Source organism: Barbus barbus (assembly GCF_936440315.1).
Source record: "Barbus barbus genome assembly, chromosome: 33".
NCBI classification, from domain to species: Eukaryota; Metazoa; Chordata; class Actinopteri; order Cypriniformes; family Cyprinidae; genus Barbus; species Barbus barbus.
The window spans coordinates 7,405,398-7,427,415 of record NC_136761.1 but is presented as its reverse complement, the minus strand read 5'-3'; the positions used below and the strand labels follow the sequence as shown (position 1 = coordinate 7,427,415).

The 22,018-nt window shown below is 39.4% G+C and overlaps 1 protein-coding gene across 4 annotated transcripts in view; it reads right to left on the bottom strand.

Moving 5' to 3' along the window:
* The window catches only part of LOC306853662 (platelet-derived growth factor receptor beta-like), a 55,962-nt gene that overhangs the window by 9,813 nt on the left and 24,131 nt on the right, over nucleotides 1-22,018 (bottom strand). For all 4 annotated transcript variants that reach the window (XM_079391228.1, XM_079391227.1, XM_079391229.1 and 1 more), the window contains exons 2-15: nucleotides 21,066-21,139; nucleotides 20,355-20,639; nucleotides 19,204-19,461; nucleotides 12,957-13,087; nucleotides 11,654-11,819; nucleotides 9,749-9,920; nucleotides 9,543-9,658; nucleotides 8,275-8,398; nucleotides 4,191-4,399; nucleotides 2,674-2,768; nucleotides 2,454-2,586; nucleotides 566-670; nucleotides 373-483; nucleotides 97-253 (exon numbers count right to left, since the gene is read on the bottom strand). In XM_079391228.1, coding sequence (XP_079247354.1) covers nucleotides 97-253; nucleotides 373-483; nucleotides 566-670; nucleotides 2,454-2,586; nucleotides 2,674-2,768; nucleotides 4,191-4,399; nucleotides 8,275-8,398; nucleotides 9,543-9,658; nucleotides 9,749-9,920; nucleotides 11,654-11,819; nucleotides 12,957-13,087; nucleotides 19,204-19,461; nucleotides 20,355-20,639; nucleotides 21,066-21,108 — 2,105 coding nt within the window. In that variant the 5' untranslated portion in view covers nucleotides 21,109-21,139. The remainder of the gene's footprint in view (nucleotides 1-96; nucleotides 254-372; nucleotides 484-565; nucleotides 671-2,453; nucleotides 2,587-2,673; nucleotides 2,769-4,190; nucleotides 4,400-8,274; nucleotides 8,399-9,542; nucleotides 9,659-9,748; nucleotides 9,921-11,653; nucleotides 11,820-12,956; nucleotides 13,088-19,203; nucleotides 19,462-20,354; nucleotides 20,640-21,065; nucleotides 21,140-22,018) is intronic.

The window sequence follows — 22,018 nt, the reverse complement described above, 5'->3', positions numbered from 1 at the left end:
AAAGAGACTTCTTTCAGAAACTTTAAAAAATTTTTGACTGATATGTGCAATAGAAGAATGAAATCAAATGTTCATTTGTCTGTAATGCACGCTTACTCTTTCCCGGTCGGCACATCGCTGTCGTTACAGATCTGGCTGCCGTTGGCAATGTGGTTCTTGTCAGCGTAGTACTGGAGGAAGCTGTGCTTGTTCCTGTGCAGATAGTCAACCAGATCTCCATAGCGGCAGTATTCTGTCACCAGATACAGCGGACCTGCAGAGCAAACAAATAAATACACAATATACAACAAACCTGAAAAGAACACATCAAAATGTTTGTTCTAAGTAGTTCAGCAGCTTTAAACATATAGCTCGACTGCTTAACTCCCTCACCGTGTTTGGTACAGGCGCCCAGCAGGTTGACGATGTTGAGGTGAGGACCCAGATGACTCATGATCTTGAGTTCAGACATCAGAGCTTGAGTCTCGCTCCTCCGAGCCGTTGCTGTAGTGAGCAGACAACATGATTAACTACAACTATCAATCACACTCACATACGTGTGTGTAACTGAGTGTCTCACACGCACATTTCAGCATTTTCACTGCCACTTTAGTGGCTGATTGGGAACGGCCGAGACCGTACGCTGTCGCCTCAACAACACGCCCAAACGCTCCAGATCCCAGCGTCCGACCTGAAGAAACACACACATTTCAGTACAGAAACACATGGATGCGGGTGTTTTAAGCTTTTGCTAGGCAGCTGCTAAATAGTTGTTAAAGGAGACCTATTATGGCCCTTTTTACAATATGTAATATAAATCTCAGGTGTCCCCAGAATGCATCTGTGAAGTTAAGCTCAAAATACCCCACAGATCATTTATTATATCATTTTGAAAATGCCTATTTTGAGTAGAAGCATAAACATGCTGGTTTTGTGCATGTCTCTTGAAATGTAAATGAGCTGCTGCTCCCCGCCCCCTTTTCCAGAGTAGGGCTGTGCCTTACAGCTCGTATCTCTGATATTTTGCTAAAAAACATCTGTTTCTGTGTTGCCAAGTTGGGCTACTTTAACACTGTTGCCGCAGGGGTTTTTTTATGTCCGCGGGTTGAAGCGACCCCAATAAAGTCATATTTCTCTCCTGAAATGCAAATTTGCCAGGGGAACCCCGACAAAAAACATATTTTATCCCCTAGAAAGTGATTTTTAACGGGGGACCCCCCTCGAAACGTGATTGGGCTAGTTTTGAGTAGCAATTGGGCGAGTTTGTTGTGAAAACCTGGCAACCCTGATCTGTTTGGTTTTGATTATCATGTGTATCGCGCTGAAACCACACGTTTTAAAGCCATATCAGTTTGAACTTCTGATGTATGGTTTTCTGAGCACACACATCTGAAGCACACACACAGAAAGTGGCTGTCACATGGCATGGCATGTGAGTAATAAACATTAAGTTCTTGCGCTTAAACTTAAACACTTACACACAAGTTTATGTTAAAAACACACGAGTTACAAAATCAGTCAGTTATGTCTGTGAAGGTAAACAGCTGGGAAAGAAGTCGCAGATGTGACCCTGGAGCACAAAACCAGTCATAAGTCGCACTGGTATATTTGTAGCAATATCCAACAAATACATTGTATGGGTTGAAATTATTGATTTTTCTAAATTCTTGATTTTAAATAAAGATCTTGTTCCATAAAGATATTTTGTAAATTTCCTACTGTAAATGTATCAAAACTTAATTTTTAATTAGTAATATGTATTGCTAAGGACTTAATTTGGACAACTTTAAAGGCGATTTCCTCTATTTAGATTTTTTTGCCACCTCAGATAACCTATATAACAAACCATACATCAACGGAACACTTATTTATTCAGCTTTCATCTGATGTATAAATCTCAATTTCAAAAACACTTACCCTTATGACTGGTTTTGTGGTCCAGGGTCACATATTTATATTAGATCTGTGTGGCAGCAGTGCAATATACAGTAAATAAATCAATAAATCCACTGCTCTCTTGTCTCCTCAGAGGCTGGGACTCTAAACAGTGTTCTGTGCTCATCAGTGCAGCCAAAGACAGAACAGTTAGCATGCTTTGCTCGAGCTTTCGCCATGGCGTTAGAACTGGTACACCATTGCTGGCGCCATGGGTGGAAACTTGCAGATTAAGGGGCGGTAATATTATAATAAAATCCTCTTTCTACGTCACAGTGGGAGCGAAATCTGAGCAGCTCGTTTTTTCACAAGCTTGCAGAGAAAGGCTTACCAAAACAAATTTACTGGGTAGTTCTTTTTCACATTTTCTGGGTTGATAGATGCACCGGGGACCCGTTTATAGCACTTAAACATGGAAAAAGTCAGATTTTCATGATATGCCACCTTAATCACGATAATCTAGTATTTTTCACTGGAAAAGCTTCTATCTGAGTGTTTAGAAAAGACTCTAGGCTACAGTAAGTGTGTCCCGCTCTCACCCAGCACCAGACTGTCTCGTGGCATCTCCCAGGCCAGGTCATAGGGCAGGTGAATGGGGTCGACGTAGATGTACTCGTGTCCATCCAAACTGACCGATTCGATCACCTTCCACCTGATTTCATAGCGCGGCTTCTGCAGGGAAAACAACATTGAGTTCCAGTTCAGTGATGTTAAACCTAAATGCTAAGTCTCAGTCAGACAGGATGTGAGGTCACTGACCTTCCTCCACACAGCGATGAGGATGATGATGGAGATGATGGCAATGACCACCAGCGCTAAGACTGCGGCCAGAACGGCCACCTGAGAAAAAAATGCTGGACAGAAAACACAGCTTTTATCAACTCAAAATCTTTATTAAAACACATTAAATACTGATTCTCACAGCTGAAGCGTCATTTTCAATGAATAAATTATAAATTAATTAAGGATGCTTAAAGGGGCACCAAGTAATTTTTTTAATAAAAAGAAAAAATACATTTATTTATTATGATATTATTTTTGTTTAAATTAAACTACATTTTTGTATTTTCAATTACTGTACTTGTCAGATGTTACATGTCATATGTCAGTTATATTATAAATAAAGTAAAATAAATAAAATATAAAATAAATGCAATTAAATTTGATAAATATTTTTGTATTTTCTATCTCTTGAGCTATACATCTTTCTCTTTATATCTCTTGTGCTATAACTATAATATCACTTTTATGCTATAAATAATAAATAAAAATAAAATGAAAAAAAATTAAATTTTTACATTTTCGATCACTTGTCACATAGAAACATGTTTCACTATGCAATCAAACAATAAATGGGAAAACAAGTATTTTTAAAATAAAAATAAAAAAATAAAATTGATGTTACGTTATTTATTTATAATAAAACAAAACAAAATAAAATAAACTAAATGAAAAAAAGACTGGATAGGTTTCACTATTTAATCGTGTCCAGTGCTACTTTTGAATTGAATATCAATTTCACATTAAAATATGTAATAAAGTTATTAAAGTAAAGCGGGACAAGACAGAAGGCTCATGTTGACTTTATATTAAGGCCTCCCAGCTCATATATAAGACTGTGGCCTCATATACAGAGTCAATAAGAAGCGTTTCCCGCAGCTTTGGCAGGTGTTTGTGTTTCTGGTTTTTCTCACGGCTGAACCAGTATCAGGTTCTCAATGAGCTCAACGGGTTTCACGCCACATTCACGGCGCTAATGAAAGCAGTCCTGGAGGATCATGGCATTACAGCCAAAGTCCTTCTGTGTTTGATCTCCACGGGTGCTGCTCCATTCAGCAGATCCTCATTTCACACATTCACAAAGAGGCTTTAACACCCTCCCTCCTGACACACAAACATAACACACACACACACACACACACACACACACACACACACACACACACACACACACATGTTGGCTTTTGTGGTTTATGGGGACTCTCCATAGGCGTAATGGTTTTTATACTGAACAAACTGTGTGTGCTATTGCCCTACACCAACCCTACACCTAAACTTAGCCCTCACAGGAGACTTTGTGCATTTTTAGATTTTCAAAAAAAACACCATTTAGTATGTTTTTAAGCCTTTTGAATTACGGGGACATAGGCAGTGTCCTCATAAACCACCTTCATATTGTAATACCTCTGTCATACCCATGTGCCATGTCATTATACAAATTTGTGTCCTCATAAACCACATAAACATGTACACACACACACACACACAATACTCACTGCTGTTGACCAGTCTGATGTCTCGGGCTCGAGCTCCTCTCTTGTTGCGGGCCTCGCAGCGGATAGTGAGCAGCTGTGGCCGCAGGAGAGTCACCTGACTGTGCACCTGGTGGATCTTGCGTGTGATGTTGTAGCTGACGTTAGTCTGGATGCTGACTTTCTCAGGATCCTCCACGAGGGGGCTCCACGCCACACTTCTGTTACTGCACCTGGTGACACCAGACAGGAATACTAGTGTACTGATTACTGCATACTGTACAGTATATACTGCATGCTACCTACTTAAGAAATAATAATAATAATAAATATATATATATGTATATCTGTTGGCTGTGGAGTCAAGACATCTGCAAATATGATTAAAATATGAATATGTGACAAAACTACAGAATGTCACACTTTTAGCCGTTTCAACACATGTATGTTTTACCAAATAAAAAGAACAGCACTTTTAGAGTTCATCCCACTCATTGATGTGAGCATAAGTATTGGGACAGTTGAACATAAGGCAGATATAAAAGATTAAAAGCTATTATTTAGTTGCATATCCCTTGCACACAATCACAGCAGTGAGTCTGTGACCCGTAGACATCACCAGACTCTTGGTCTCATCCTTTGAAATACTTTTCCCAGCCTTTAATGCAGCCAATTCCAATTGTTGCTTGTTTTGGGGAGTTTCTGCCTTTATTCTCCTCTCCAGCTGGTGAAATTCATGTTCAATCAGATTTAATTCTGGAGATTGACTTGGGCAATCTAAGACTTTCCAATTTTTTGCCCTTATAAATTGCTTGACTGAACTGGCTGGGTGTTTTGGGTCATTGTCCTGATGCAATATGAAGCACTTCCCAATGCATCTGATGACATTTTCTTGAATATTGGTAGGCAATATGGTTTTGTGCCCTTCCAAATTCATTCTGCTACTGTCATCATACATTAAGTCATCAGTAAAGTTGAGAGGGCCTGTTCCAGAGGCAGCCATGCATGCCCATGCCATGACACCACCTCCACCATGCTTTACAGATGAGGCTGTATGCTTGGGATCATTTGCAGTTCCCTTTTTTTCCTCCACATTTTTGCTTTCCCATCACTTAGATAAAGGTTCATCTTTGTCTCATCGGTCCATAAACACAGTTCCAAAACTCTTCTGGCTCACCTTTGTGCTTTTTTGCTAACTCTAATCTTGCCTTTCTATTGTTGGTGCTGGTCAGAGGTTTCCATCTTGCTGTGTAGCATCTGTAATTCTGTGTCAAAGTCTCCTGAGGACAGTAGATTGTCGGAGCATCACCTCAGCTTTCTGGAAGTTGTTGGTGATTTTACAGACATGTCTTTTAGGGTTTACATTCAGTATATGCTTATATATATATATATATATATATATATATATATATATATATATATATATATATATATACATACATACATACATACAATAAAATATAAATTTTATTGTATTCTGGTTGTATTCTGCACATTTCAGCAAATAATTAAAAATAAAACAAAGGTAAATAAATGATCCAAAAATTAAATAGAAATTAAATATAAGTAAATAAATAAATACATACATACATACAGTAACGGCCAAAAATATAGGCACCCTTGATAAATACGATCAAAGAAGGCTGTGAAAATGAATCTGCATTGTTAATCCTTTTGATCTTTTATTTTAAAAATTCACATAAATCTAACCATTCATTGGATAATAAGAATTTAAAACGGGGGGAAATATCATTATGAAATAAATGTTTTTCTCAAATACACGTTGGACACAATTATTGGCACCCCTAGAAATTCTTATGAGTAAAATATCTCTGAAGTATATTTCCATTCATATTCACAATTTTGAGCACTCCAGGGTGATTATGAACATGAAATTATCCAGCCATGGCTTCCTGTTTCACAGAAATATAATTAGGAGGGAAAACAAAGCCCAATTCCTTTAATCATCCATCACAATGAGAAAAACAAAAGAATATATTTCTGATGTGTAGCAAAAGATAATTGAGCTTCACAAATTAGTGAAGTGGCTTTAACAAAAGAGCTAGAGCAGTGAAAATTCCCATTTCCACCATCAGGGCTATAATTAAGAATTTCCAATCAACAGAAAATGTTACGAAACTGCCTGGAAGAGGACGTGTGTCTATATCATCCTAATGCACGGCGAGAAGGAGAGTTTGAGTGGCTAAAGACTGTTCAACGACCACATCTGGAGAATTGCAGAAAATAGTTGAGTCTCAGGGTCAGAAAACCATAAAACAAATGGTCAAACAGCCCCTACATCACCACATGTTTTTTAGGAGGGTTTCAAGAAAAATTCTCCTAGCTCATCCAAAAACAAACTCCAGCATATTCAGTTATCAGACACGACTGGAACTTCAAATAGGACTGGCTTCTATGGTCAGATGAAACTAAAAAATTAGCTTTTTAGCAGCAAACACTCAAGATGGGTTTGGTGAACACAGGGATAAAAAGTACCCCATGTGTACAATGAAATATACTGCTGTATTTTTAATGTTGTGGGCCTATATTTCTGCTGGAGGTCCTGGACATCTTGTTCAGACACATGGCATCATGGATTCTATCAAATACCAACAGATAAAAAAACAATAAGTGACTGGCTCTGTTAGAAATATTGGTAACACTTTAGAATAGGGAACACTTATTCACTATTAACTATGACTTTTCCCTCAATAAATGCTGCTTATTAATAGTTAGTAAAGGTAGTTGTTAAGTTTAGGTATTGGGTAGGATTAGGGATGTAGAATAAGGTCATGTAGAATAAGGCATTAATATGGGATTAATTACTACTAATAAATGGCTAATAGTCTATTAATATGCATGCTAATTAGCAACTAGTTAAGAGACAGATAAAGTGTTACCGAAATGTTATAATGGGCCATGTTTGGATCTTCCAACCGTATACAATAATCTAAACGCAAACCTCAAAAACAACACAAAAATGTGTCACTGAGCACAAAACCAAGCTTCTGCTGGCCATTCCAGTCCTCTGACCTGAACCCTGTAGAGAATAAGTGAGGTGAACTGAAGAGAAGAAGCACGGTCATGGAGCTGGGAATCTAAAGGATCTGGAGAGATTCTGGATGAATGGAATGGTGTCTGATCTCTTGTCAGGTGTTCTCTAACCTCATCAGGCATTATAGGAGAAGATTTAGAGCTGTTAAACTGGCAAATGGAGGTTTCAAAAAGTATTGAATAAAAAGGTGCCAATAATTGTGTCCAATGTGTATTAGAGAAAAACATTTATTTCATAATGATATTTCCCCTCATTTTAAATTCTTATTATCTAATTAAAGGGTAGTTTTTTTTGTTTGTTTTTTTTTTAAATAAAAGATCAAAAGGATTAACAATGCAGATTCATTTTCACAGCCTTCTTTGATCATATTTACCAAGGGTGCCGATATTTTTGGCCATGACTGTATATATAGCAAATATGGCTATAACAAACATAGTAGGTAATCTGGTAATGTGTGTACATTTTGTGTATATAATGGTTACATACTGCAAATACTCATATAATATGTACTTTTATAAAAAAGCACAAAGACCATTTACAAACCAGAACAAACACACCCGATAATATACATGCATTATATATGTTAATTCTGCGCCCTCATAAGTGTGCTGCACCCATGAAGGAAGTGTGCTGTGACAGGAGAGGTGTGCACTAATGGCTGCTACAGCATGTGTGCTATATATTATTCATACAGAAGTATTTCTGTGCAGCTCTTCTTTGTTTTAATCAGCATGTGCGCAGCGTTTGGATGATGGACAGACCCAACCTGATTGACTGTTTGCCTTCATTACGCTGATGTGTGTGTTTATGTAATGCTTTCTGAGTGCTGTGCAAACTCATGAGCTTTATATTTACTCATCTCGCAAACAGCTCGTATTAAATATGAATGAGAGTCATTAAAGGGGAAATATTTTTAAAATGTTGGCTGATAATCTAGTATTGCATCTCGTATGCTAAACATGGTTTGTGCTGCTCGCCTTAGTGGAAGCCTAACAAATACACAGACTCATATAAGATGCATTTGTGATGAAGATGATGAAGGTGTGTCATTACTTGGGCATGCTGTCACAGCTGAACCATTGAATGCTGGGAGACGGCACTCCCTCCGCCACACAGGTGACCGCGTGCCTCTTACCCGGCAGCTGATGGTCAGAGAGTTCAGTTATCTGAGGAGGAACTACAGGACAGGAAGTGACATCAGTAAACAACAATAATACAGATAAAACCTCACAGAATAAAGGAGAAAATAACTGATCAAGAATCTTGGAACAGACATTTTTAAATACAAGTAATAAGTAATATATTTGTTTATTGATTAAATTAAACAAACTTGAATATTGAATTGAATATTAAATTAATTTAACAGTTAAATGTTAAATTACATTTAGTTAAACTGAAGTAAATATTGAATTAATATTTACTAAATTAAACAAATTAAGTATAAAATGACATATTAAAATATATAAAATTAAATAATATGTTAAATATGAAATTAAACTATTAAACTATTAAATTATATTATCATATCATACATTAAAAGTAGGTTAAACTAATTAAATATTAAATTACATATGTAATTAAATTGAACAAATTAAATATTTTACATTTTAATTACATTATTTTAACATTTCATCTGTTTAATTTAAACATTAAATATTAAAATAAACTATAAAACAATATTAATTAATTAACCAATTAATTATCAAATAAATTCATTGAAATTAAATCCAACTGTTACATTTTATTTACATTAAACAAATGAAATATTAAAATAAAATCAACAATTTAAATATTAAATAAAGTAAAATTAATGATAAAAAATTGAAATAAATTAAAAATGTAATTTAGCTAATTACATATTACATTACATATTTAATTAAATTAAACAAACTAAATATTTTGTTAAATTTCATTACACTAAAATAACTAATTAAATATTAGATTAAATATTAGATTAAATTAAACACTTAACATTAAATGAAGTAAAATTAATTATAAAAATAAATAAATATTTATATTAAACTATTTAAATATTATTACATATGTAATTGAATTTAAATATTTTGTTAATATTAAATTACATTAAATTAAACCAAATTAAATTAAATATTTATAAAAACATTCAATTTAATATAAAATTTAACATAATATTTAATTGAATATAAAAACATAAATTAAATATGAATAATACAATTCAATTCACTTTAATGAATGGTTTCACAGTAATCCCAGCAGCAGGTGTTATTCTTGGTCCAGACCTAAACGGGTGTCTGTTTTCAGGAAATGGGGGTGGTGTGTAAATAGATGTCAAACTGTCTCACCTTTCACCTCTAGGTCAAAGGTCATCTCTTTAAAGTCATCTTGGTTTTGGACACTGACGGTGTAGAGACCCATCTGCTCCAGTCGGATCCTGACCAGGGTCAGTGTGCTGACAAACCTGCAGAAGATCCGGAGCACACAGAGTCTGAGATCCCCTGGAGAGGTTGAGTGGTGTTTAAAAGAGGGGGTGTGTTGAGAGCATCATTACCGGGTCTCCTGTTCCTGTCTGGTGCTGTGTCCTCTGATAGCAGCGCCATCTTTAGTCCACTGGACGCTGGGTTTGGGATACGCCTCCATCTCCACCTTCAGCTCCACGTTTTCCCCGAACTGGACCGAGACGTTCCTGTCCAGATGTGAAGAAAGAGCCACGAACCCTTTCTCTACAGACAGACAGATGAAAATATTGTTAATACAAATGATCAGGATGACTTACACTGAAGTTTAATACTAATTATGACCAATAATAGTAATAATCCTTGTCGATATGCACAACTTATATTATATTATATATTATTATATATACATTATTGTTCAAAAGTTTGGGATGAGCTATACTCTTTTTTTAAGAAATGTATATTTTTATTCAGCAAGGATGCATTAAATTGATTTAAAGTGACAGTACAACATTTCTAATGTTACAAAAACTTTAGATTTCAAATAAATGTTGTTCTTTTGAACTTTCAATTCATCAAAGAATCCTGAAAAATAAAATCTTTCTCAGTTTCTACAAAAATAGGACACAGCACAACTATTTTCAACATTGATAATAATAAGGAATGTTTCTTGAGCAGCAAATTATTAGAAAGATTTCTGAAGGATCATGTGACACCGAAGACTATAGTATGATGCTGAAAATTCAGCTTTGATCACAAGAATAAATTACATGTTACAATATATTAACATATAAAACCGCTACTTTAAATAATAATACGATTTGACATTTTTATTACTTTTACTGTATTGTTTAATCAAATAATTGCAGCCTCTATGAGCATAAAACACTTTAAAAGCATTAAAAATCTCACCGACCCTAAATTTTTGAAAGCTAGTGTATCAAATTATGAAATCTTATAAGCAGGACAGAGTGAGTTTTGCTTGCTCATCTTTCTACATAATCTATTTAATATTCCATAAGTGAGCTCTCACTGGCAGCTGACAGATCGTAATCGAAACGTTCAGGTGCTAAAAGCACTTTCTTCATAAAGGCCTGCCTGCAGTCGCTGCATCCTGTGTGTGTGTGTGTGTAAGTGCTGCGGACACTTGAACAAAGATCCGCATTGATCTACAGTCAGTTCCTGTGACTCTGGTCTGCGATCCTCCAGGGTTTCTGTGTACGGCTGTGGCTTCATCATGTCAAACATAAACATAACTCCTTCCTTCAGCAGGAGTCACACGTAGCCTTTCTCCCATGATGAGAGCAAACACCATCACAGGAGCTGCTGTGAGACTGAGCGCTTGTTTTAAAGGGACGGCTGTTGAGATTTAATTAAGGTTTGTATCAAAGCATCATTGAAAACACGCCACCCAGATTTTACAGCTCAGATGATGAAGGCCACTCTTCATACAGCTCTGCTTTTACCGGAAAGCTGCAAAAAAAAGTGTCTGACTAGTGTTATTTTACTATCATTGGGATACTACACTGAAACATTTTTTTTAAGGTAAGTGGTTGCAATCAATTTTTTTTTAGCTACATTTGAAAAAACTAATTTATTTGACTAACCTTCAACATTTAAAAAAAAAAAAATGTAGCTAAAATAAATTGCTTGCAACCACTTACCTTAAAAAAAAATTTGTATAATTTTTTTCAGTGTATTAGAATTTTTAATTTCAGTTAAAATTGAGTCATTTTTGTTATTATTATTATTTTTTTTAATATAGTTTTTATTATTTGTTTAGTTTTAGTTATTTTAGTTCATCAAGTTAAACTAAATGAAAATAAGAAATGTTGCTGAAATAGAAAAACGTAATTAAAATTTCAAATAACTAAAAATATAATTAACTTTTTTTATTTAAAGTTTTTTCATGTAATGAAAGGTTTTCATGGTTGTTGACTTTCCCTGATTTGAGTAGCCAGACTTTATTCTATACTATGTGATGCATCTGCAGCTCTTACCCAGTACAGTGATGTTAATACTGACTGAAGCTCTCTGGTCCTGCACACCCTCATGCACGTGACAAACATACTGTCCTGATCTGGCCAGAGACACGTCTGTGATGTTGAGACAGGACCGCATGCTCATGGACGCCAGGACGTCAGTCAAGGGCTCAACGTCCCCCACCTGAGGTGCAAAACATTTGGGGTTTTCAGTGTCAGAAATCAACTTCTCCATTAGCATGCAATATTTGCTCCTGGAATTTATTTTCTTTTAACAGACTTCATTTAAATCATATAAACATTCTATTTTTAAAAATTAAATACAACTTTAATATTTATTAGAAATATTTTAATTATATAATATAAATAAAAAAAATATTTTAATGTTAAATGTTCTGTCCATTTATCAAAACAAATTCTGAATAATTAGAATATGTATTACTAATTACCTCAAAAATATTATATACAAAAACAGACTTTTTTTTTTGCCATTTTTGTCCCAAAACCTGCTTAACTTTTTACTCTGGTATACATTTACATTAATTATTTGCCAGGCACTTTTATCCACAGCAACTGCATCGCATTCACAGCAAAAAATAATCTTCTTCCTCAGTATTCTTGACTTGTTTTCCAGTAGAATTATCTAAACATCCTTAAAATAAGATTTACTTCAAAAGCAAAATGACTTAAGATTTGTTTCTGCAAAATGTATCAAAATTAAATTTACGCTTAAAACCAGAAAGAAGTCAGAGAAATAAAAGTAAAACGAGATTATTTTTCACACCCCATTGGCAGATATTTTTTTTTATTGTTTTAAGCATAATTTTGAAAGAAACTTGACTTTATATTAAAAGTCATTTTGCTTCTCATATATCTTGATTTAGGAATGTTTAGATATTTGTACTGGAAAATAAGACAAAAATACTGAAGAAGAAAATGTTCAAGGAACTCAAACCCATGATTTTACCAAGTTAACTGACCCCTCTAAAACCAGCAAGCCTGACTCGTGTAAACCAGTTCAGTGGGCGGTCAAAACCAGCGAACCACCTCTGATTTAATCTGTTTTCAGATATTAACAACAAAAATGAGATGATATGCATTCTGCTAATGTGCATAAACTAGAACTGTAATCTCTGCTCTGGTGCCTTTATGAAACTTTTCACTTCTTTCCCCATTGTTCTTGATTTATCTCTTAATAAAAACACGTGTTCCTCACGAAGGTGTGGCCGCACATCTTGAGCTCATTTCAACATGCGGAGCTTCTCACAGGAGCACTAAGTGCTTGAGAAAATAATGAAAACAAAGAGTTGAGCCCACTCACGTCTTTGTGGGGAAAGTCCCAGGAGAAGAAGACGAGCTCCACGCCGTGAACGGTGCAGTTGATGTTCAGCGTCTCACCCTGTTTCAGGACCGTTTTGGAGGCGTTGATGTAGGGATCCAGAGCCTCAGGAGCTGAAGCCATGTGTGTGAAAGAAAGAACAAAAACGGCTATTGTTTGATAGAAAACAAATCATCTGATGTGTTTATGAGAGACTCGGTTAATGATGACACAGATGTGCAACACATGGACTCTCTCCATGATTTAACCGTCTTACAAATACAAATGAAAAGAAAATGGTGGGTGTTTTAACTCAAAACAGCAAATAATCGCCTGTAATGTTGATACATGAATGGTAATACAATCATAAATGTCTGTAATATTAAAGCATTAGCAGACCATATGTACAGTATAGGACAAATATGAAAATCATTTCTGCTACTCTGAAATAAAATGCTTGTTTATGCTTAAAACAAGAACAAATATCTGCCAGTGGGGTCAGAAAAATAAATTTGAGTCAAATAAATAAATAAATAAACAAACAAATAATTTTTCTTTCCTTATTGGCAGATATTTTGGGCAAAAATTATATTCATTATTTTAATTGAATTTATTATTTTTTATCCCCCAGAAAACAAGAATTAATATCTGAAGGTATTTGTTACAGATCAGCCAGGCTCTGCCGCCTCACAATCACAGCGGTCACTCTCACCTGAGTTCTGATTTCTTTCACCTGTCCCTCATCACGTCACTCATTACCGGTTCCCATAAAAGCACACACTGCCTGACACTCGACGTCCGGTCTCGTTTTAACGAAGGAGGACTACTTCAGCTACTCCAAGCGCTAGTGTGTTTAGCTACCAAGTACTATCCTGCTACTTAACCTGCCTCCACTCTGCACCCTCAGGATCCTGTTCCTTGTCTGTTCCGGAGTTCCCGAGTCCCAGCTCCCAGTCAGCGGTGTGTGTGTTCACTCCTCTCCTCTCCGTGAGTGTGGCAAGAACGCATTACGCCAGTTCATCCCGGTCAAGGATTCCAGCGCTCATCCTCACTCGCTATTTCTGGTCACCAATAAAGATAACGCATACCGTTCCTCTGTCTCAGTCCTCTTCTGTAACAGAAGACCGGACCATCACCGACGATCACCAACATGAGCAATCCAGACCCGTTTCAAGAACTGGTGGAGATTCTGAAGCACGCGCTGACTGGGTCCCCGTCTACCTCACCCACGGGCGCTTCCGGCAACAATTCTTCTTCGGTGGTATCCAGTCCCATGGCAAGACCAGCGCCCTACTCTGGCTCGGCGGCAGAATGCAACGGCTTTCTCTTACAATGCTCGTTATCCTTTGAGATGCAACCCAATCTGTTCCCCACCGAGAAGTCTAAGATAGCCTACATTATCACGCATCTTCAGGGTAAGGCTTTGCAATGGGCGGAGACCATCTGGGCACAAGGTGGAAGTGTGACCCTCTCTTCTCAGAGTTTCATTCAACATTTCCGAGAAGTGTTTGGGAGGCCTGTATTTGACTCCACCATCAGTGATCAGCTGTATCGGCTGCGGCAGAATTCCCTACCCATTAAGGAATATGCCTTACAGTTTCGTACCCTTGCCGCTGCTAGCGGTTGGAATGAGTGTGCCCTCCTTACCGCCTATCGACAGGGCTTGGAACCTCGCCTCCGATTGCAGCTGGCCGCCTTCGATGATGCGCTAGGTTTGGAAAGTCTAATCCAACATTCCATCCGTTGTGCCACCCGAATGGATTCCTGCCTCTCAGAGATCTCTACCGAGTGCCGCCGAACTCCCCTTCTTACCCGCCAGATGGAGCCACACTACCCCGACCCTGCTCAGGAACCCATGCAGCTCGACAGCCACCGCCTATCTGCGCAGGAGAGAGCCAGACGACTTGGACTCGGATTGTGTCTTTACTGCGGGGAGAAGGGGCATCTCCGAGCAGCCTGCCCTGTACGACCGCCTCGCTTAGTGGTAAGCGCAGTGAAGTCCAATGTGCCCAATGTAAAACCCCTGACCATAGAAGTGCTACTCACCAGCTCCAAATGCTCTCTTCCAGTCACTGCCCTCCTCGACTCCGGGTCTGCAGGGAATTTCATCTCGGGCAGTCTCTACCGCCAGCTCGGCCTCCCTACAACAGCCACTCCGCGGGAATACAAGATCTACTCCGTGACGGGTACTTCCATCAGCCAAGGGTGCGTAAGTCGCTGGTCGAAACCAGTACATATTCAAATAGGAGTTTTGCATGAGGAAATGATTCAATTTCTTGTTCTTGAGGGTTCCACCGTCGATATCATTTTGGGCAGACCATGGTTCATGCAGCATGAACCCACTCTTTCCTGGCGGACTGGTGAGGTGATGAAATGGGGAGAGACCTGTTTTGACCACTGTTTCCCCAGAGCACCCAGACCTTGCTCCCTAGCTAAAGATTCCCTAGCACTGAACACCACTTCCATTGAGAGTCCCCCCGAAAGACAGTCAGTGGCGATACCCACCTGTTATTATGATTTCCAAGACGTTTTCTGCCCCAAGAGGGCTTCCCAGCTACCACCCCATCGACCCTGGGATTGCGCAATCGACCTCCTTCCGGGTGAGTCGGTGCCCCACGGAAGGATCTATCCTCTTTCCATCCCCGAGCAGAAGGCCATGGAGGACTACATTGAGGAGGCCCTTAAGCAAGGATACATTCGTCCATCCACGTCCCCTGCTTCCTCAAGCTTCTTCTTTGTGGCGAAGAAGGATGGCGGGTTACGCCCATGTATCGACTATCGTGCCCTGAATAAGATCACGGTGAAGTTCCGCTATCCACTTCCCCTCGTTCCTACAGCTCTGGAACAGCTCCGTGGTGCCACCGTGTTCACCAAGTTAGACCTCCGCAGCGCCTACAATCTGATCCGAATACGTGAGGGGGACGAATGGAAGACTGCCTTCGTGACCCCTACGGGCCACTATGAATATCTAGTTATGCCCTATGGCCTCGTCAACGCCCCCTCCGTATTTCAAGATTTTATGCATGAGGTACTCCGGGAGTTCCTCCATAAGTTCGTTCTGGTATACATCGATGATATACTGATATACTCCCGGAGTATGGCCGAACATCGTCGCCACGTTGCGGAGGTCCTGCAACGCCTGAGGGAGTATCAACTGTTCCTTAAGGCTGAAAAATGTTCCTTCCATCTTCCCTCAGTGCAGTTCCTTGGATATAACATCAGTAGCGGTGGCATCCAAATGGACGAGGGGAAAGTGAAGGCAGTCCGGGAATGGCCCACTCCTGACTCCATCAAGGGACTCCAACGTTTCCTGGGGTTCGCCAATTTCTATCGCAGATTTATACGGAATTACAGCTCCATAGCCGCCCCTCTCACTAACCTGCTCCGCAACAGACCTAAGACCCTCATCTGGACCCCTGCCGCCACCCAGGCCCTCCAAGCGCTAAGGGATGCTTTCACCAAGGCCCCTGTCCTAGTTCACCCAGACCCCAGGAAACCATTCATTGTGGAAGTTGATGCGTCCACTTCAGGAGTTGGTGCCATTCTCTCACAGGAGCAGGGGACACCAGCCCGACTCCATCCATGTGCCTTCTACTCCCGTAAGCTCAGCCCGGCGGAGCATAATTATGACATCGGGAACCGGGAGCTTCTTGCCATCAAGCTGGCCTTAGAGGAATGGAGGCATTGGTTGGAGGGAGCCCAACACCCCTTCTCCGTTTTCACCGATCATAAGAACCTACAATATCTCAAGGAGGCAAAGAGATTAAATCCCCGTCAGGCCCGGTGGGCACTTTTCTTCACTCGTTTCCATTTCACCATCTCTTACCGTCCAGGATCGAAGAACATCAAAGCCGACGCACTTTCCCGCCTATACGATGCACCAGATGAATGCTCCGAAGAACCCGAACCCGTAATTCCTGAAAAGATATTCGTCAACCCCATTCAGTGGGACTCCGATCCAGCAACCTCCTCCAATGCCCCAATCGAGACTCCGCCGGGCTGTCCGCCAGGACTACAGTTCATTCCCAGAACTCAACGCACCCAGCTCATCCATTCAGTACACTCATCCCTGGGCACTGGCCACCCTGGGGCCAACACCACCCTCTCGCTGCTACGAGATCGCTACTGGTGGCCCAACATGGCTGAGGATGTTCGGAGGTTCGTTCGAGGTTGTACTGATTGCGCGATGGCCAAGAACCCACGACGGCTCCCTGCTGGCAAATTGCTTCCCCTGCCTGTTCCTAATCGCCCCTGGTCACACCTCGGAGTCGATTTTGTCACGGATCTACCCCCTTCCGAAGGTAACACGTGTATCCTGGTCATCGTGGACAGGTTCTCTAAGGCCTGTCGGCTACTCCCTCTCAAAAATCTTCCCACAGCCATGGAGACAGCAGAACTCATGTTCAACTACGTCTTTCGCTACTTCGGAATTCCCGAAGATATCGTATCGGATCGCGGACCCCAATTTACCTCCCGTGTGTGGAGATCCTTCTTCCGGCTCCTAGGTGTGACCATTAGTCTCTCCTCAGGCTATCACCCCCAAACTAACGGGCAGACGGAACGCAAGATTCAAGAGGTAACCCGTTTCCTCCGAACCTTTTGCCATGGCCACCAGGACTCCTGGAACCAGTTCATTGGCTGGGCTGAGTATGCCCAGAACTCTCTCCGCCAGCCTGCTACCGGTATGACTCCATTCCAATGCATACTCGGTTACCAGCCACCCATGTTCCCTTGGTCAGGGGAACCCTCGGACGTACCCTCTGTGGATTTCTGGTTCCGGGAGAGCGAGAGGGTCTGGGACACAGCTCACCACCACCTACAACGTGCAGTGCGTAGGCGCAAGATGACAGCCGACCTTCGTAGAGCTGAGACTCCCATTTATCAACCTGGTCAGAAGGTCTGGCTGTCAACCAGGGACATCAGGATGCGCCTACCCTGCAAGAAGCTAAGTCCCAGATTTGTTGGCCCCTTCCCCATAGTCAGACAAATAAACCCCGTCACCTACCAGCTCCGATTGCCTCCCCAATACAGAATTCACCCCACCTTTCACGTCTCCCTACTAAAACCTTGTCATCCTTCTGTTTCTCCCCCCGCAGAGCCTGGTCCTGTAGCAGAAACCCCTCTCCCGTTGGTCATCGAGGATGGGACCATCTACCAGGTGAAGGACATATTAGACTCCCGACGCCGAGGCGGTCGTCTTGAATATCTCATTGACTGGGAGGGGTACGGCCCGGAAGAGAGGTCCTGGGTACCTCGGGATGACGTACTTGACCCGATCCTTCTGGAGGAATTCCATTCCAACCATCCACACCGTCCGGCGCCAAGAGGAAGAGGAAGACCGCCACGGCGTCGGGGTCCTCTGCCCTCAGGAGCGGGCCTTGGAGAGGGGGGTAATGTTACAGATCAGCCAGGCTCTGCCGCCTCACAATCACAGCGGTCACTCTCACCTGAGTTCTGATTTCTTTCACCTGTCCCTCATCACGTCACTCATTACCGGTTCCCATAAAAGCACACACTGCCTGACACTCGACGTCCGGTCTCGTTTTAACGAAGGAGGACTACTTCAGCTACTCCAAGCGCTAGTGTGTTTAGCTACCAAGTACTATCCTGCTACTTAACCTGCCTCCACTCTGCACCCTCAGGATCCTGTTCCTTGTCTGTTCCGGAGTTCCCGAGTCCCAGCTCCCAGTCAGCGGTGTGTGTGTTCACTCCTCTCCTCTCCGTGAGTGTGGCAAGAACGCATTACGCCAGTTCATCCCGGTCAAGGATTCCAGCGCTCATCCTCACTCGCTATTTCTGGTCACCAATAAAGATAACGCATACCGTTCCTCTGTCTCAGTCCTCTTCTGTAACAGTATTTTACTTCTTAAGTTAATGTATCTTGATTTGAGAATGCTTAAATCTTTGACCTGTAAACCAAGACAACAATGCAAAATAATAATAATAATAATAATAATTAATTACTTGCTTTACTGAATTAGTTTCATAGTTGATGCACTTTGCAGCACTGACTCTGTTACTGAACTGAATTGAATCATCGCTGAAATAAATTGAGCTGAATACACTACAAAATATATTTTTCCATTTTTAATCATGTTTCATTAAAAAAGTCTTTAAAAAAAAAAATATGTATCTTGATTTAAGAATGTTTACATATTCCAGTAAATCTACTGAGCAATAAAAGAGCAACATTTGAGCAAAAAAAGTATTTAATAATATTAAAAAGTATTGGATCAAGATGCAAAGGTACCAAATATACTGAAGACGTAGAAGCTGATAGAATCTTTCTCCTCTCCGTTCAGCTCTCCTTTGCATTTGTAGGTTCTGTCCTCCAGGACGGCGGTGAAGCCCATGCTGGGGCTGTATGAACCCTCCACCATTATCTCTGAGTCTCTCTCGTACAGCGTGACGTTTATCGAGGGATTTGTCACCAGACATGGGATCGTGCCTTCCTCTCCCGTCTTAGTCACCATTAAATGATCGTTCTCGAGGAACCACACCTCAGGATCTGAGGAGGACAGAATCAGTGCATAAGTGTGTGTGTGTGTGTGTGAACAAATGAATCGATAAGTAAATGAATGCATGAGTAAATAAACAAATGAATCAATGCAAGCATCAAATGGATGGATGCATGAGTGAATTAACAAACAAATCAATCTGGGGATTAATAAATGAATAAATGCGTGAGAATAATAAAGGAAATACATGCATGAGTGAATGAACAAATTAATGTGAGAATTAAAAAATGAATTAATGTGTGCGTGAATGACAGAATGAATCATTTTCATCATGAACCAATAAATGAATGAATGTGTAAGTAAATGAATACATGAACTAACTAATTAATGTAAGAATTATTTAACGAATGAAAGAAATTAATGTGAGAATGAATGAAAATAATCAATGTGAGAATCAATAAATGAATGAATGCATTAGTGAATGAACAAATAAATCACTGTGAGGATCAAATAAACAAATGCATAAGTGAGTGAACGAACAAATCAATGTGAGTAATAATAAATGAATGAATGCATGACTTCATTAAATGAATGAACGCATGAGTGAGTGAGTGAACGAACAAATCAATGTTTGAATCAGTAAAGCAATGAATGCATGAACAAAAGAATCGATTTGAGGAACAATAAATAAATACACAAATAAATGAAAAAAACTAAACAAATGAATGAACATTGGAAGGTAAATAAATCAAACAACATAATATGAATGAGAAAATCACATTCAAAACTACCTAAAAACATGTTTTGATGTTCAAATTTGCATTTCAAATGTTCAAATATATGATATCTGTTGTTTTTACATTTGCACTTTTTTAAACTCGACCTACTAGTAGATAGGCCATTTAGAAATGACCTAGTTTTGAATGTTTTCATGAGTTCTTACCAGGCACAAAGACAGCCACCTCTCTGGTCTCGTCTGTCCCGTTCTCTGAACACACATAAATGCCCGTGTGTCTCCACGTCACCCGCTCCAGACTGAGAACACTGGAGGAGGAACTTTGCTTCTCAACGTGGAACTCCGGAACCTTCTCCTCCCGTTTGAAGCGCCAGGTGACGTCATTCCAGCCGGAGCAGGTGATGCTGAAGGAAGAGTTGATGGAGAGGATGACCTGAGAAACACTGGGATTGAGCTCCAGACCTGAGCTACCCAGACAGAGCAGGAGCAAACCTGCACACAAACCAGCATTCAGATTAGTACAGCTTCACTCAAACAACAACTCAAGCTGTGCATAAATAATTTAGGGAAAGCAAATGTCAGGTTTCCGCCATGAGAATTTCGGAATGAACGTTTTTAGAGCTTTTATTGTGAATTATAACCATATTCTCATATATTTTTCTTTAAGTTCTTTTGCGTGCATTGCTCAATTTTAAGATTTTGGGTTATTTTGCTTCTACAAAATATCTTTGTTCAAAAAAGCGAAAAGAAAACATTCAAAATGCATATGGTTCAATTTGTTTTTAATATCCAAAAGTGTGAAATAAGAGTTCTATACATTAAATGAGTCATGTGTAGAATATACTGAGCTTTAGGTTTGAGTTTATTTGGCTAAGTCTTGATACTAACATTATTTTGGGGGTTTGTTTAGTCTGTTACCTGTTGTCATGGCAGTCAGTCGGGACCGGCTGAAACTCTTCATGCTGTCTTCCAGAGCAGGACGCGTTTAGACTCTGCAGACGGAAGGAAAACAACTCAGGATTGATTCGCCTCAAAGCTAAAGGAAACAGCAATCTTACCAAACTCGCCTCAACATTTATTTTTACAAAAGAGAAAATTCACTCAAGTGTGACAAATTCCTCTAGTGAAGTTCTTTTAAAAACTTGTGCATTCATGAGTTTACGACTGTATTTACATGACAGGATCTTTAACTTTGACTAGATGTGCCTCCCGTGTGTCAAGCGCTGTGGAAAAACACACGGGTCATTTCTCACACAGGCTTCAGAGAGGGACACACATGCCTGACTGCACACGAACAGTAGCATGTTTCACAAACGCTGTTATTGTTGCATTTTTCACTGCGGCACATTCACTGGCATCTGCTGTGGTCACAGTGAGCATCCAAACAAAACAACAGCATAATAAAAATAGAAAATTAAAAAATTAAAAATTAAATAAAATGAAATAAAATCAATCCTGCGGGACAATGCACAAACTCAACATTAATAGTGTTTGAGAAACTAAACCAAAAAAATAAATAATTTTGCTACTAAAATTAAATTAATTAATAATTACAAAATAATAAAAAATAAACTAATAAATACAAAATAATAAAAACTGTATGGACATTTAAAAATAACAACAGAACAAAATGACTAAAACTATAAACTAAAATTAAAGTGAAAAAACAGTATATCAGTGATACTAAAACCATGCTGGTTAGTGTTAATACATTATTATCTGCACTAATAGTACTAATAAAGATGTCTGAAAAGCTAGATAAAAGCCTAGGTTACACTATATTTTAAGGTGTCCTTGATACAGTGTAATTATACATTTAAGTACTGAGTAATATTAATTAACTAAATGTACTTACTATTTGTTTAGGGTTA